Below are 15,940 nucleotides of genomic sequence, written 5' to 3'. Positions count from 1 at the left end.
TGACAATACATTTGTCAATTGTGATTATTTGTGTGAAAATCGTCTCCAGAAATCGTGACAGCCCTAATGACGAGAATAAAGTCAGTCTCGATACCCTACGTCCCACTTTCCATCTACCTAACGTGTTGCCTTTCCTGGAACAGCGAAAATGAAAGTAGGATAAAAGCAGATAGGCGCAGTGGGGGAAAAAAAACAATAAACACTCTTTGAACTCAGTTGGACATTGTTAACACATCCTTAATAGAGAAAATATGTTTTAATGAGACCTCAAACTACACACCCCACCTTGAAGACATTTAACCAAAACATTTAAATATAAAAAACTGAATGTCACTTAAAATACATGGTTGTTGTTTTTTATGTAACAAAAGACCTTGAAAGAGAAATTTTAAAAAAATTACAGCATATAACTGTAACAATCAAAAGGAAACTATTAATTTAGAATGTTATTTTTTGCAGACAGGAATGTTTGACTAAATGTTAAACATCTTTCTGTACAATAAAGTTTCTCACCTCAACATTACATTAATTATTCAATACTAGCAAAGCAAGATGTAAATTGTTGCCAAAAAAATTCTTAAGATGTTTGGGGGGGGGAAAGCCACTTATATTAAAAAAAAATATTCCGTTTTTTTCAGTAAATACAGGACACTGGTTGGCTGGTTGGATGCCTGAACAACTAGGGTTGTAGAAGCACCATTTCCTGTGGTGTGTCTTAGACAAATACAGCCTTGTGGTACATCCTTCTCCAGGGCAACATGTTTCCACCCGGTCTTGAACCGGGGACCTTTCGCGTGATAGGCGAATGTGCTAACCACTGCAATAACAAGAAAATTAAAAAAGGAAAACTTACTGGAAAAATGTCTTTTTGCATTTGCCTGAAAGAAAGAAAAGTACAAGTGTTAATTAAACTTGGCAAACAAAATAACATTTTCCTTTGCAGAGCATCTAGATGTATTTTTCAGATAAGAACCAAACAATTTTTAAACTTAATCACGGGTTTGTTCTTGAGGTCCATGTCTAATGTCGTATCAAACAATGTTCACTACGTTGCTATCAATAACGAAAAAACAATTCAATTCAAATTCATATTATACCCCTCTGTTGGATGGCAGGGTAAGAGTCCCAACAGTTGCTTTGAGCTCCTTCTCACAGGCAGAAGCAGCGTTGCGGTTGCTATTGACCACTGGTCTGATCTGGATTTGGAATTTCTTGGGCTCCTCATCATCAAAGTCTGAATCACTGGAGTAGAAGTTGGTGTCCTTCTCTTTAGAGCCACGTGAAAGGAGCAGTCAAGGAAACCCATGTTTACGCCAGCTGTGATGTTGTTTAATTGCTTATTTGTATATTAAACAATTGCAAAATAAGAATATAATAGGCAGTGATCACATAACATGACAAAAGACACCTTACAGCAGGTGTCAGTAATGTATGACTCGCGAGCCTGAATTAGAGGTAAGATCGGGCCCAAAAAAAGCACCCGAACCCGACGCAGGCCCGGGGGGTATTAAACCCGACCCGGACCCGGCCCGACTAATTAACTGGATTTGCTGGCCCGGCCCGAGGGGGCCCGAAATGACATATTTTATTTATAAGGAGGGGTGATTTATGATAACAAATTAAACTCTGCCTTTTGTTACAACATCTAGGCCTAAGTTAAATAAAACTGTATAAACATTTACATCTTTTATATTTCTGTGTCTGCACTGCAATCTGTCATTGACGGTTTTTTTTTTGAGGTAGCGAAAACATTTAAAGGCGTCCGTCATTTTGACGACTTGATCATTGGGCCATAATCCACAGCAGCAGTAGTCGTACGCCTTTAAGATTTTAGCGCAGCACTTTCATTGAGAGGGGATGTTGACGTGTTGTGCCGACTCCTATGCAAATTCATCCCCCCCTGATCGTATTCTATATAAAACGCTTATTAAAACAATAAAGCGAGCTAATTATAATCATTGGGAGATCCTAGTCTATATAACGCGTTTATTTAAACAATAAAGCGCGATCGTATTCTACAGATTGCGTTTTTTAACGCGGATGAAAATCTCACCAACGTCAATGTACGCTTCCGACAAAAGCGATCGTATTCTATATAATACGCTTTAAAACAAAATAAAGCGAGCTAATTATAATCATTGGGAGATCGCGTTTATTTAAACAATAAAGCGCGATCGTATTTTACAAAATGCGTTTTTTTAACGCGGATGGAAAAGTCACCAACGTCACTGTACGCTATGATTTCCGCAACCACAACTAATTGTACACAAATAATGTTTATTTGATTTACTATAATATCCGTATGTAATGTCTTTTTTATTGTGAATGAAACCCTGGTTGCATTGGATCCCGCGGTGTAAACAAATTGTTGTTTTTTTCATTTAAAATCGGAGGGGGGGGAGGAATTTCCATAGGAGTCGGAAAAATAGCGATTACAGCTCCTTCTCCGTTTTATCCAAATTATTTATTTTATAACAAGTATTCCTTGGTCTAGTATCCATACATGGTTTAAGTATATATTTTTAATGAACATTTAACACATTATTAATTAATTTAAAAAAAAAAAAAAAAAAAAAAAAAAAAAAAAAAAAAAAAAGCAGGACCGAACCCGACCCGACCCGACCGTATGACTGACATTTCAGGGCCCGACCCGGCCCGAAATTGCCTCGGGTTCGGGTTCGGGTTCGGGCTCGGGCCATAAATCTTACCTCTAGCCTGAATTGGCTCATTATATGGTACTCAAAAATAAAATGAAGACCACAATAATCTTCTATACGAATTTCCGATTTTAATATATGCAACACCAAAACGACATTTTATGCAGCCTGTTCAATACAAAATAGATTGTTGGTTTTTCATCGTTAGGGCAAAATTAAAGTTTACACAGACCTCGTTTTGGCTGTACGTCTCTAAGGAAACCTGTATACAGAAGATCATCGAACACTGGAGGGGTCAGGAACCTATGGCTGCAGAGCCTTATTTGGCTCTTATCATAAGTACATCAGGCTTGGAGATAAAATGGAACACTTACAATTGTTTTACTGCATCACGACATGCAGAATCGAATATAGCATGTGCAAAGCCAGGACAACAATGAATCGTCAAAACGTTCGGTCTAGTATATGTAGGGCAAGATAAAATTTATAAAAAAAATCAAAATGATTTGCTTTCACGGCTCTGAGTCAAAAAGGTTCCCGACCCCTGTGTTATAGGCTGTCGGTATAAAGGCCTTGGAGAGAATGAACAAATTAGATTCTCTGAAAATTTGATTAAATCATAACAAAGAGAAACTGGACGAATAGAGACAGGTCATAAGGCAGGCGCAGATGAGTCACAGAAGCAAAATTGCATCAGAGTGTGGTGGAGTGTTGTTTTTCCTTAAAGTACCAGCCACTTCCTGTATTTTTTTTGTACGTTGTCACATGAGGCCGTAATGTGTCCAACAAGAAAAGCCAACGGTTACAAAGACAGCAGTTATCTCAAGGCTGTCAGGACAAGGGAGTGTTAACATTGATAAATGGATGAAGACGCTGTCGCATTAGTCCCTTTAAGCATGTCAACCACACTGGTTCGTGACTGAAAATTTTCATGGGCATTTAATCAAGCTGATGTTAGTTTGACAGAAATATATCATTTGATTAAAAGTCTTATTTAAATGCAAATAAGGAATGTGGGAAGAAGCTAGAGAAGTCCAAAAACACTTATGACTACAGAAATATGTTCAACAAAATTATTTATAAATACAAATTTGTGATAAATTGGTTAAAAAGTATTATAATATGAAAGGCTAAAATAATGCAACTTTAGGAATGTGTGGGGTCAAACCTTTTGCCTAAATGACCATCATAGATATCTGTAAGTATGTAATGATTAGCCTATTAGTAGTTAACGTGCAATTTGGTAATGCAATTCAGATTAAATTGAGGATGCAAATGTCCTAGCAAATTAAAAAAGAAAATTGTAGCTTGATATTCTTTATACAGGTACTGCAACTTGTTAATGTAACTAGTTTGCCAACTTTCATGGACTTGGAAAAATTGAATACAAATTAAAGAAACAAATCCTAAACACTGTAAAAAAAAATCTGAAGAAATTACATGGAAATTTACAAAACCCTGGACGTTTTTAAGACTGGGTTTAAGAACAATGGGCCTGCAGGGCTCCATTTCTTACTGTATCTGGGAACATATTTCCCCACAGGCAGTGGATTAACCTTATAACATTATATATTTATATTTCTTTATTTTCCTTACAATCATTATTAGTAATAGCATCTTTATTATCATTATTAAGACAATTGTCTGGACTGAATTCATCTTTGACCTATACAAATAGATAAAGATGACAATAGTTGAATTGGTCACATTTGAATTGCTTCCGCAAAAATGAACGTTGCCTTAGCAAGAATTCACAAATGTATCAAGTATTTCTCAGCCTTATAAAATGTCATCTGTTATCGTCAGTTAATGTACAACCAAATAGATCATGCAAATTTTGCAGCAAAAGGATATCATTCTGTGTGCTGTCCCCTCGGATAACAAATCCTTCTTCATCTATATCAAAAGGTGAATTCTGCAAAAAAATCAAATTAATTTACCCTGAAGAACAACAGCTTGAAAATCAGGCACATCTGACTACCATATTGGGAATAATATAACGAGTCTGTTTATTTTAAATGGAAATAATGGGGTGAAATGAATGGATTACAAGAAGCAACATCCAACGAAACATATGTGTTTGTAGGCGGACCCCTATTCATCTGTCGGCATTATCGTGTGTTTTGGAATATATGTTTTACATGGTTGGATTTTATGAATTATCCTTGATATAGCAAAGCCATTTTTGATAACATTCAGGGAAGAAAAGACAGCCAGAGGAAGTAATGGTAAGTTACACTGGCTTCATAGTTTATAATAATAATAATACATTGTACTTCGAAGCGCCTTTCAGGACATTCAAGGTCGCTGTGCATATAGTAACAGATAACAATAAAGCAAGAATAAAACTAGAGTAAAACAAGCATGTAATAAAACACAAATAAAACATAGTAGAGTTAAAATGGGCGGTATGTAAGGCAGATGGTAAAAAGAAAGGCAAGTCTGAAGAGGTGAGTTTTGATAAAAGGCCTGTATCAGTGAGAATATCAGTCAAGTAACTCAAATCAAAATAAGAAACGTTACAGGAGTCAGACAAGACAGATTGTGTACGAGTTGAATCCTGACCGGTATTTCTGTCACTGCGGAATCCCTGCAAAACAAACACACTGGAATCAATTAGTTTTATTTATGCATAACTGTACAACAAATAGAAAAAGTAAAAAAACTGAATTGGCAGACTAAGTGTGTATGTACTCACGTAGAGTCAGGCTCCTTGTCCCTCTTGCCCAGTCCAGGGATCCTGAAGGCTTTGGCCCGACTCTTCTTACCACCGTCGGATGCTATTGTCGTTATGTACTCTTCAAAGCCAACTACAGCTGAAGCACACATAAGCACATCCTAAATAACACAATATTTTGGTGATTTCAAAAAATGTTGACAAAGTAACACTCCTTAAATCCTTCTTGTATATAATACACAGCAGCTGAGTATGGATTTACCCCTACTTTAATTGTTCTCCTAAGAATTATTCTGAAATATTCTTCTTCTCTTGAAAACTGAATTTGTATGCATATCATTTGGCTGAATTTAAATACCTGGCCTCTCTTTGCCTGTTCCCTTCAGCTCAGCAAATTTCTGAATGAGAGTATTGATGCCAATGTTTTCAACATTTTGTTTGAATTCCTCATGGACCTGCAATCGAACAAAAAAAGGGATTAGTATATATTGATATAAACCCCCAAAATTGATGTCAAATTCATGTTATATCAGAAATTTCACCAGTGATGGAGTCGAACATAATGCTAAATTAATAAATATATCATGAATTAAATTGTCAAACATACCTGTCCAACTTGGACATGGGTATCTTCTATGGAGTGGGAATAACCTTTGATTAACATTTTCATCTGTTGTAAATGGGCCTCCTCAATCTCTTGAAACCTCTACACAAACAAATGTTCCAAAACACACACAAATAGTCATTTCTCTACTTATTTATAAGGTTCTCCTGATTTTCTCTATAGTGTTACAACTCATATTTAAAAAAGCTGTGGAAGGTAGCAAAGGTAAATGGAAAAGTTAATTGCACTTCAACCAAGAGGTGATAGACCAATTATTAATCTCAGTAAGTGATCAATTGGGAAAAATGATCTAGTATAAAAAAAAAGCTTCCGAGACTGCCAATTTTTCTCGAGAAAAAAAGTTAACGAATTGAGGATCACTAATTACACTAATGTTAAGCTAAAACTAAGCAGAACAATCTCAGAAATTGGCAAGCGCAAAACCTCATCCATAGTTATCTATAAACAATACATGAATGCCATAAGAATAATCACAGAATGTGCACAGCAATAATAAATACATAATAAGAAGGGTGGACACCTCACAGAGGTGAAAATGGCCTTGTCGCAACTTTATTGACACAATGAGTTTTGAAATCGATTGAGTTCTTATTCACCATATGAATGGTGTCCTAACCTTTTGTGAATATATTTTTTGTAGTTTACGGTTCATAGCAAAATGGGAAACCGTTTTTCCCAGGGAAACAGTGATTTATCAAAGAACATAGCCATGTGTTAAGGGACTACCATGGTACCAGATTATAAAATTCACAAAATTAATGGTTTTCCCACAATGATATTACCTCATACAGTTTATATTATAACCAATTTCTGTAAGTAGAAGACAATATTCAACAATCAACTTTGAAAATGCTCAGGTGCTTGTTATATGAAAATATTTGAAATCCCAGAGTTGGAATCAGTCATTAGTTTACTGATTATCTCCATTAATATAACAGAAGTGTGGATAGACACTTCAGTTATACCAAGTGTTCAACATTTATGAATATATGGGTTTATATTCAGAGTATTTGAAGTTGATTAATGTGGTCCTGAGGGGCAGGTTATAACAATCGGGAGGTAAAGAGTTTGGTCAAAACATAATACCCTAATAAACTGAAAAAGTTAATTGGCAGACATCTCCCCAAAAAATGACAAAGGGCTGACCTGAGCTGACTCGGTCATCTTCTTTTCAAATTCTACACCAACCCGATTGTGCTTTTCAATACACAGTGTAAAAGATTCTGCAGCCTTCTTAGACTTCAGCTCGGCCTAATGAAAGAAAAGACAGAAACATAACGTCGATGTTATTGGTAAAGGGAAAATAGATCAAATGTCCACCAAGAAAATTAGGGAAAACAAATATTTAAAAAATATTAAAGTAATGTTATAGTATTAAAAATAATTAAACAAAATAATAAAATAAAGTGGGTGGCGCAGTGGTTAGCACGTGTGCGGCACAGTTCCGAGGTCATGAGATCACACCTCCTGTGTGGAGTTTGCATGTTTTCCCCGTGCTTGCCTGGGTTTCATACGGGCACTCCGGTTTCCTCCCACATTCCAAAAACATGCATGTTAGGTTAATTGGCTGGTCCAAATTGTCCCTAGGTGAGAATGAGCGAGTAAGTTGTCTGTCCCTACGTGCCCTGCGACTGTCTGGCAACCAGTTCACAGTGTCCCCTGCCCACTACCCGAAGATAACTAGGATGGGCTCCAGCACCCCTTTGACCCTACTGAGGATAAGCGGTGCAGATAATGGATGGATCGAATAAAATAAAATAATACTTATTTTTACCAAGAAAAAAAACTTAAAACAACAGTATTTTATGGGTAGTGGTTGAATGTTACTGTACTCATTTTATTGTATAGAGAAAAAAAATACTTAAAGAGAGCAAAATGAATTGCCATTATAACAATTGTTTTGTTGCAGTATGGCTTGTCTTTTTTTGTTTGTTTTAACAATAATCAATCCATTATCTGCACTGCTTATCCTTAGTGGGGATTCTGGGGTGCTGGAGCCCATCCCAGCCATCTTCAGGCAGTGGCCAGCAGACACCCTGAACTGGTTGCCATGCAGTCGCAGGGCACTCAGAGACAGAAAACTCACTCGCTCATCCACACTAGGGACAAATTGGACCGGCCAATTAACCTGACACGCATGTTTTTGGAATGTGGGAGGAAACCGAAGTGCCTGGAGAAAACCCACACAAGCACGGGGAGAACATGCATACTCCGCACAGGAAGGCTGGTAGCTGTATTAGAACCCATGACCTCGGATATGTGCCGTGGACGCACTAACCACTCAGCTGCCGTGCCAGAGTTTTAACAATGATACAAATTCAAAAAGCATAATGTTATGAATTGTAATTTAAAAAACGTACTCTACATGAATGAAGATTGCTTGTAAAAATATGTGGTAGCCAACCTTTTCCTGCTCTTTCTGTGGTGCTCCCTCCTTCCGAAGCCTCTCCAGCTCCAAACATTTGGCATGGTAAACCTCTTTGGACTTCTGAAAGTGGCTACTCTGAACTTGCAGTGCCTGCACTGCCTCTACAGTTCCCACCATGTCTTCTTTTGTCTGAAAAACACACACACACACAATCTAGTTATTAAAACAAACTTACAAAAATAAAAATAGTAACAACAATAAAGAAATTACGAGAGAGAGCAAGATTGAAAGACTGAGAGAATGTTCTCAAAGTATACCTTGCGGTGGATTTTTACTTGCTCATCACCATACTTGTTAATGTCTCGAATTAGATCATTCATTTTCCTCATGAGCTCTAGATGACAAAGAGCCAGTTTGTCAGAAGACACCCTGAATACATCCCACATAGGTGCAAATGTCCTGGAGGGAAAGAAACAAGCACAAATTTCTGCTGCTGAAAGCTTTCCATGAAATTCAAGTATTTCTTGTCACTAACAAAAACCTTTAACAAGAAAAGCTTGATTGTAACATTGTCATGTCCCTTTTTTTACTTTTAATCACCAAATGAATGTCAATTTTTAGGGATAAATGCTCGTTAGGTGCATGTAAATAAAATCCATCCGCTTGATTTCCTGTGCTAATATATAGCCACACATATCACAATTTAACCCAAAGAAAACCAAATAAAGAAGAAAAAACACAATTATCTATTAAAGGGTGGCCAAATTATTGGCTGCACAGAAAAATATATACAGCATCATACATCTATAGATAAAAAAGTATCAGTGTGATGATTACTTAAAAACTGCGGAGAATATGACTTATTTAAACACAAACATTTGGTTGTGCAGATGGTGCTCATTCATATCTTATGCACAACCATGGCACTATTAATATAATAAAGGCTCAAAACCAATGTTGAAGAATTTGACAGTTATTGAATTGCTCCCACTCACCCCTGTGGGCTTCCATTGCTGGCCATTTTAGCCAGTTTACCCATTGATTTAGAGTAGGTCTCTTCTATGGCCGCTCTGGAAAAATAAAAAGTGACAGAATACAACAAAGAGACTCCTATTTATAAGAATGCATGGAAACCTGAACAATGAAACACATGTTGGTCTGTAATTACCGTATTTTCCGCACTATAGGGCGCACCGGGTTATAGGGCGCACCCCCAAAAAATAGTTTGTGGTCCTATATCTTCCATACATAAGGCGCATCGGATTATAAGGCGCTACAATGGGAACGTCGACAAAACAGTCAGATAGTTCAGTCAAACTTATTACCCCCTTAACATTCCGAAAGCTTGCAAAGAAGCAAATACGTGTCTCAGACATATATGGAAACAGTGTCTGTACGATGTCACTCAAATGCATCGTTCCAAATTTTATTCGGAAGGTTAAAGTCTTGGGATTCAAGAAATGCCAACCATTGCTTAGTTTTTATTTTCTTTTTCGCTCGCAACTTTACTGTGCATATGACAATAAACACTTGGAATTGAGTTTAATTTAAAAAAAGACCCATCACAGAAACATCGATATCACTCTCAAACAAGATACCGGGAAAATATATAGCCGGAGTAGCTCACCGAAGTCGTTGTGTTCAATAATAATGTGCAACCATGGTCCTCTTATATCCGTGAGTGTAGTAAATCCAGGAGAGTAAAATATTTACAAATACAGTACAGAATAGTAAAATACTGTTTTCTCTATGCCGTCAACCCAACATGCTATTCACATTCTTTTTTTTCGGCCAATTGCAGGCTTTGTTTTGCCCCTTTAGCCTATGCTAGCCTGTAAATGATAAAAAGGATCCGCCCCCTTTAACGCCGAATAACTTAAGCCAATAGTGATCGATTCAACTGATGATTGACACATCTTTTTCGGCCAATTGCAGGGTTTGTTTTGCCCCTTTAGCCTATGCGAGCCTGTAAATGATAAAAAGGATCCGCCCCCTTTACCTTCGAATAACTTTAGCCAATAGTGATCGATTCAAATGATGATTGACACATTGGTTAGCCACTGAAACGCCGGTATATAAATCCCAACATACACCACGGACTACTTCGCGTTCGGGGGAAAATCTAGTCTGCGGCTGCTTTGCATTAGTTGCAAGACTTTGCGACTTAATATTGATCCACATATAAGGCGCACTGTATTATAAGGCGCATGGTCAGCTTTTGAAAAAAATTAAGACTTTTAGGTGCGCCTTATAGTGCGGAAAATACGGTAGTTAAATGTTGATATATTGCACATTTGAAATGCAAAGATGCAAGAAAAAGAGAATTGGTAAATCAGATCACCTTTATTTTGTTATCAATATGTGTGATTTACTGAACTCAAAATGCAACTTTGTGAGTCAACAAAATTGCCTTATATTCTATCTGAGGTTCAGAAAATTCATAATCACAGAATATCACTGCTAAGTAAAATATGATAAATATTTACTAGACCATCTTATCAATCACTTTTAGATTTTCAAAAATGTATCAACACACTTCATGAAGAAATAAAATTGAAATATTTATCCAATCATTCAAAGGGTGAATATACAGCAACTTAATTCTAAGGACGGTGTCGAATACAAATATACTTATGGTGCTGTTCAGCATAAAGACCCAGAGTATGATGAAGTTCTGTGTTCGTGTGGGTAATGCTACATTACTTTAAAGTGATGTAAATTTGCTTATGTCTGGTGGACCCAGAATGCATTCTAAAATCATGGAGAAAAAGATGCCTCCTTCTCCTTACTGTTGGGAGTTTGAGTAAAATTATTCTATGCTGTATTTATGTGTCAGTTATTTATATTATAAACCAAAATGTTTCAAATGTAATGCTGCATCACGATCATTATTAGGTATTCTCATATGCACGCCGTCCAATTAGTTAACGCTTTTGGGACTGTATAAACACAAAGATGGATGTGTTTTATTGCTCATTTCGTGGGACTCAATTCTCGACAGTTGGCTAGTTGTGTTGTCTCAGCAAATACATTTCCCCTTGCAAGGATCGTTTACAGAGCAGACCTTTGATTTACTGCGGTGATGGAAAGCATTCATACCACTTTAACTGTTTCACTCTGTAACTGTAGCCATGTCAAAATTTAAAATAAAAGGTTTTATTTAACATTAAGCTATACTTACCACTCAATATTGACAGAAAAAAACGCAAATGAAGAAATTTTGGCATTACTCATACAGGGACTGAATACTACGGCTTAGACTGTCCGGTACCCCAAAGGGCTCTTTGAGGAATATGGTCGTATGCATTCTAATGGTCCACAAAACACATGTAGACTGGATAGGCCAACTCCCATGCACCCTTGAGGACACATCAGAGGGTGTAGAGCTGGTCCACTGCTCTACCGCCTGGACGAAACAAAACACTGCTACTCCTTAATCAGAGATTCAAATTCCTGACAGACACTCCTCTCCGGTGCCCGCAAATAGTACCAGGGAGGGTGAAAAGTTTGATTCCCCTGTAGTTGGACCACATTCTCCGGTCTCCCTTCTTAAAAAGTGGGACCACCGGCCCAGAGGTACTGTCCCGTTGTCCTTGCAATTTTTCCAGTGGCGTGTCATGGTTGACCTCCTGAGCATTAATGAACTAATGAATCTTATCTCTCACCTCTGGGGCCTTGCTGCCAAGGAGATTTTTAACCACCTCAATGACTCCAATAACAGAGATAGAAGATCCCTCCATGGAGTCTTCAGACTCAGATTCCTCAATTGAGGAGTTGCCAACCGTTTCACAATGTCCCAGGTCAAGGCCAGCAGCGCCCCATCTGCTTTATACACAGTGTTAATGGCGCACTACTTGCTGTCAGGAAATCGCCTTCCATGGCCTCGCCATACTCCTCCCATGACCGAGTTTTTGCCTCAGTGACCGAGTTGCCAAGTGATACCTGACAGCTGCGTCTGGAGACCCACAGTCCAGAACGGCCAGATAAGACTCCTTCAGCTTGACGGCATCCCTTACTGCGGGTGTCCAGCAAAAGGTCTGAGAGTGGCCGCCACGACAGAAGCTGACCAAGCATCATGGTGAGTTCCTTTGCCCTCATGATTCTCATTTGCTGAAATGCATAGTTAGTTGTAAGTTCTGTGCCGTTTCCTAATCAAGTCCCATCAGCTTAAGTAAACACAATGGAATAAGGGTGCAATGACAAAAGAGTGAAACCTGTCATGGGTCCTGTATACGATCCATACCTTCGGTGTGTCAAGATTATATAACTTGCAATGGGAAAGAATTATATCTGTTATTAATGGTGTCAAGTTAATAACAGCTAACTGATAATTGGCATAGGTTCAAATAGAGATACTTCAAGTGTATCTTCACCTCTGATTGAATTTTCTTTCACAGAAAAACAGTACACAATAATGAACTACAACTGTCACCGTCACTTTTTTTTAAAACCTCATTGTAATGTAAAACCTAAATACTTTAGTCCTCCCTGAACCAGGTTATTAATTTGTTTTGATGTCAAAAGTGTGTTTGTCTTTATTGCTTGACAAAACAGGGTCCCTAAAGTAACAAACAAATTGCAAAGATAAAAGTGTGAATACCAAGTACATATATTTTCACAATTATATACAAATTGTACCTCTCACGAACAAATTCAGACAATTCCTTGGTTGCCAGCTGGCCATGTTTCATGTTGTGGTAAAGCACATCAAAGCCTGCATTCTTCTCCCCCTGCAAAGACACACAGAAAGCTATCTTATTGCAAACAGCAAATCACACATCCACTCACCCACCCATTTTCACAACTGCATAATATCACAAGGGTCGTGCAGGTGCTAGTGCCGATCACAGTTGTCTTTCGGCAGTAGGCTCAGTAGGAGTGCAAACTGACGTGGTTTCCGGCAACTCACAGGTTTCGCAGAATTGCACAACCAGCAAAACAGTTTTACGCTTTAATATAATTACTTTACGTAAATAAGATAGCAATCGCCTTACATCCAACAGTATCAACGTCGCTAATTTACACTGTTTCATTTCGAAGCATTAATACAATTGGATTGTACCGTTGCAACATGACCCTCCAAACAGACAGGTGAGCAGCCACAAGAACTTAGAAATATATACTCATTCTACAGCACGTGTTCATTGCTCCCGGCAAAGGAGTAACTGTCAACTGCACATTCAGAATTATTATTATCAAGGAAAATATTTGAAAAGAAATATGAGCACCTATGGTAATAGTAACACAGCAGAATATTTGCAAAGGCAAAGTTATTCAAATATTAACTAAAGGTGTTGCTTTGCTATTAATGAAAACACCCTCTTAGCAGTAAATGGTTGACGTGGGGGAGAAAGGATTTTTCCTGTATTTTGTACGCCCGTGTCCAGTTGGAGCGTAAGACCATAGATGTACAAACAACATACTTTACTAGTCAACGCTCAAATGAAGGCGGGATGAGCTTAATAGAAATATTAAACTTATCTCTTCAGATAACAAATCAATCAATTATCATCTACTAAAATAATTGATAAACCCCAATGTTTGCTCCTATTGGTTAGGCCAGGGGTCGGGAACCTTTTTGACTCAAAGAGCCATAAAAGCAAAAAATATTAATTTTATTTTGGGAAAGAGCCACACCATATATTATGAGACAAATTTACTAAATTGCTAAACCAGCGCCCCAGACAAAAGCTTAGTCTTCAGCACATTTATTTTTGATGATTTGATCAAAATTATGAAAAGAGAATAATGCCAGAGCCCCTGTCCCAAATTCAACAAACAGACCACTTTAAACTTGTCTCTTTCTTGCAATTACTCAAGATCGGTTAAACTCCTTTTGACCCTTTTTTTCATACATATTGGTTTCAAAACCAGATGCAAGCATTTATTTTGTAAAAACGTCACAACATTCTGAGAATAGGGAGCCTTATGTGCTTACCTTTGGCGAGAGATGGGAGGGAATGCTTGTACTTTTTGCATAGCTCCACCCATCCCTCCCACTCACCCAATCAAATGACTAAGTTCTCTTCCGGTGTTTTGGCGTATTTACAGTTCTGTGGATTCATCATAAAGTATCTGAACACTGAACACAGATTATATAGTGAACTTTTAAATAAAGGATTCTTTAGCGTTGTACAGCCAAATCGAGTTTTTTTTCCCCCCTTTTTTGTGTGACACCTTGACTGTAAATTGTAGTGAAAAACGTGCCCTATATATACTGCGAAGTGTTACCTTTGCATCTAGCTCTGTTTGGCTTTACGTGTACCTGAATAGGATTGACAACTCCGGTTTTGAACAAGATGGAGAAATTTTGCATGCAATCAAATTGGTCTCTGAGCCACAGATACTCTTAGAAAGAGCCATATATGGCTCGCGAGCCATAGGTTCCCGACCCCTGGGTTAGGCTATTCTCCTCCATTAAGGAATACTCAGGTTCACTTTAATTTCAAACAACCATGTAAAAAGATAAGTCAAGTCAAATTCATCTTTGACAATACAGTAATGCGTTTGAATTACTCTGAGAAAAGTCAAAATAATTTAGCATTTGTGGAACATGAATTAAGCACTAGCAGCAAAATCCAGTAATCGACTCATTTACATTGATCTCAGGGAATTGCTTACTTTTCCTGTCGAATAAAACTGACAACCTTTTTAAGGGCTTGGGCAACCACAGTCTGAGTGTCCCCGCTTTCTTGGTTTGCTCATGTCATGTCTCAACTTGAGGTATGCAGCACTGCGATGTCCTCTTTATTAAGGAAAATACAATTGTCAAAACAAGAGATGAAGATATTGAAATCCCAGCGTTAAAATAAAGTGGAATGGCTCAGAATTGTATGGCAGACAAAAACAATATCAGAGAGGCCTGCAATTGTCAACATGAGTGACCCTCAACCGTGAGTAACAAAATGTGGGGGAAAAAAGAACAACGTGACATTGTTTGATTTTTAAAGAATTCATGGTGGAAAAAAAGTTTTGGGTCGATACAAAAAGTTAATCTCAATACTTTGTTATGTACCCATTGTTGGCAATAACGATGGCCAAATGATTTTCCTAAACTTTTCACACATTGTGGCCAGTATTTTGGCCCATTCCTACATGCAGATCTCCTTTTGAGCAGTGATGTTTTGGGGCTGTCATTAGGCAACACTGATTTTGTTGCCCAGGCTGTGTGTTTGGAATCATTGTCAAGACGAAAGACCCGGCCACGTCTCATCTTCAATGGCTTTGCTGATAAGAAGATTTTCACTCATAATCTCTTGATACATGGGCCCTTTCCTTTTTTCCTTTACACAGATCAGCTGTCCTGTTCCCTTGGCAGAAAAACAGCCCCAAAACATGATGTTTCCAACCCATAGTTTACAGTACGTATGTTGTTCTTCAGATGCAATTCAGTATTCTTTCTCCTGTAAACAAAATAACCTGTGTTTTTACAAAAAAGTTAGATTTTAGTTTTATCTGACCGTAACACATTCTCCCAGGGTGAGATCTTGCATGTAGAACCTGATCGGAGGAGATTATCAGTAGTCTTGTAAATCTTGCATCTCCTAAAAACAGTTTTACCTATTGCAGATTAATTCTTCGCAACCTGGTGCAGGTCTTTAATTTTGTCTCTT

At 37.7% G+C, this 15,940-nt stretch overlaps 1 protein-coding gene across 1 annotated transcript in view; it reads right to left on the bottom strand.

The window, feature by feature from the left end:
- fcho1 (FCH and mu domain containing endocytic adaptor 1) overlaps window positions 1-15,940 on the bottom strand; it is a 45,595-nt gene that overhangs the window by 18,870 nt on the left and 10,785 nt on the right. The window contains exons 3-14 of the mRNA XM_088349068.1: window positions 12,966-13,057; window positions 9,323-9,397; window positions 8,645-8,786; window positions 8,364-8,516; window positions 7,106-7,210; window positions 5,942-6,040; window positions 5,693-5,789; window positions 5,356-5,473; window positions 5,223-5,247; window positions 4,512-4,572; window positions 1,098-1,279; window positions 854-878 (exon numbers count right to left, since the gene is read on the bottom strand). Of these exons, the coding sequence (XP_088205194.1) occupies window positions 854-878; window positions 1,098-1,279; window positions 4,512-4,572; window positions 5,223-5,247; window positions 5,356-5,473; window positions 5,693-5,789; window positions 5,942-6,040; window positions 7,106-7,210; window positions 8,364-8,516; window positions 8,645-8,786; window positions 9,323-9,397; window positions 12,966-13,057 (1,174 nt within the window). The remainder of the gene's footprint in view (window positions 1-853; window positions 879-1,097; window positions 1,280-4,511; window positions 4,573-5,222; window positions 5,248-5,355; window positions 5,474-5,692; window positions 5,790-5,941; window positions 6,041-7,105; window positions 7,211-8,363; window positions 8,517-8,644; window positions 8,787-9,322; window positions 9,398-12,965; window positions 13,058-15,940) is intronic.

The sequence above is a fragment of the Urocampus carinirostris genome, chromosome 12 (assembly GCF_059441175.1).
Source record: "Urocampus carinirostris isolate Australia breed hairy pipefish chromosome 12, RoL_Ucar_1.0, whole genome shotgun sequence".
NCBI classification, from domain to species: Eukaryota; Metazoa; Chordata; class Actinopteri; order Syngnathiformes; family Syngnathidae; genus Urocampus; species Urocampus carinirostris.
The sequence above is the reverse complement of the archived record's forward strand: the minus strand, read 5'-3'. Positions and strand labels throughout refer to the sequence as shown.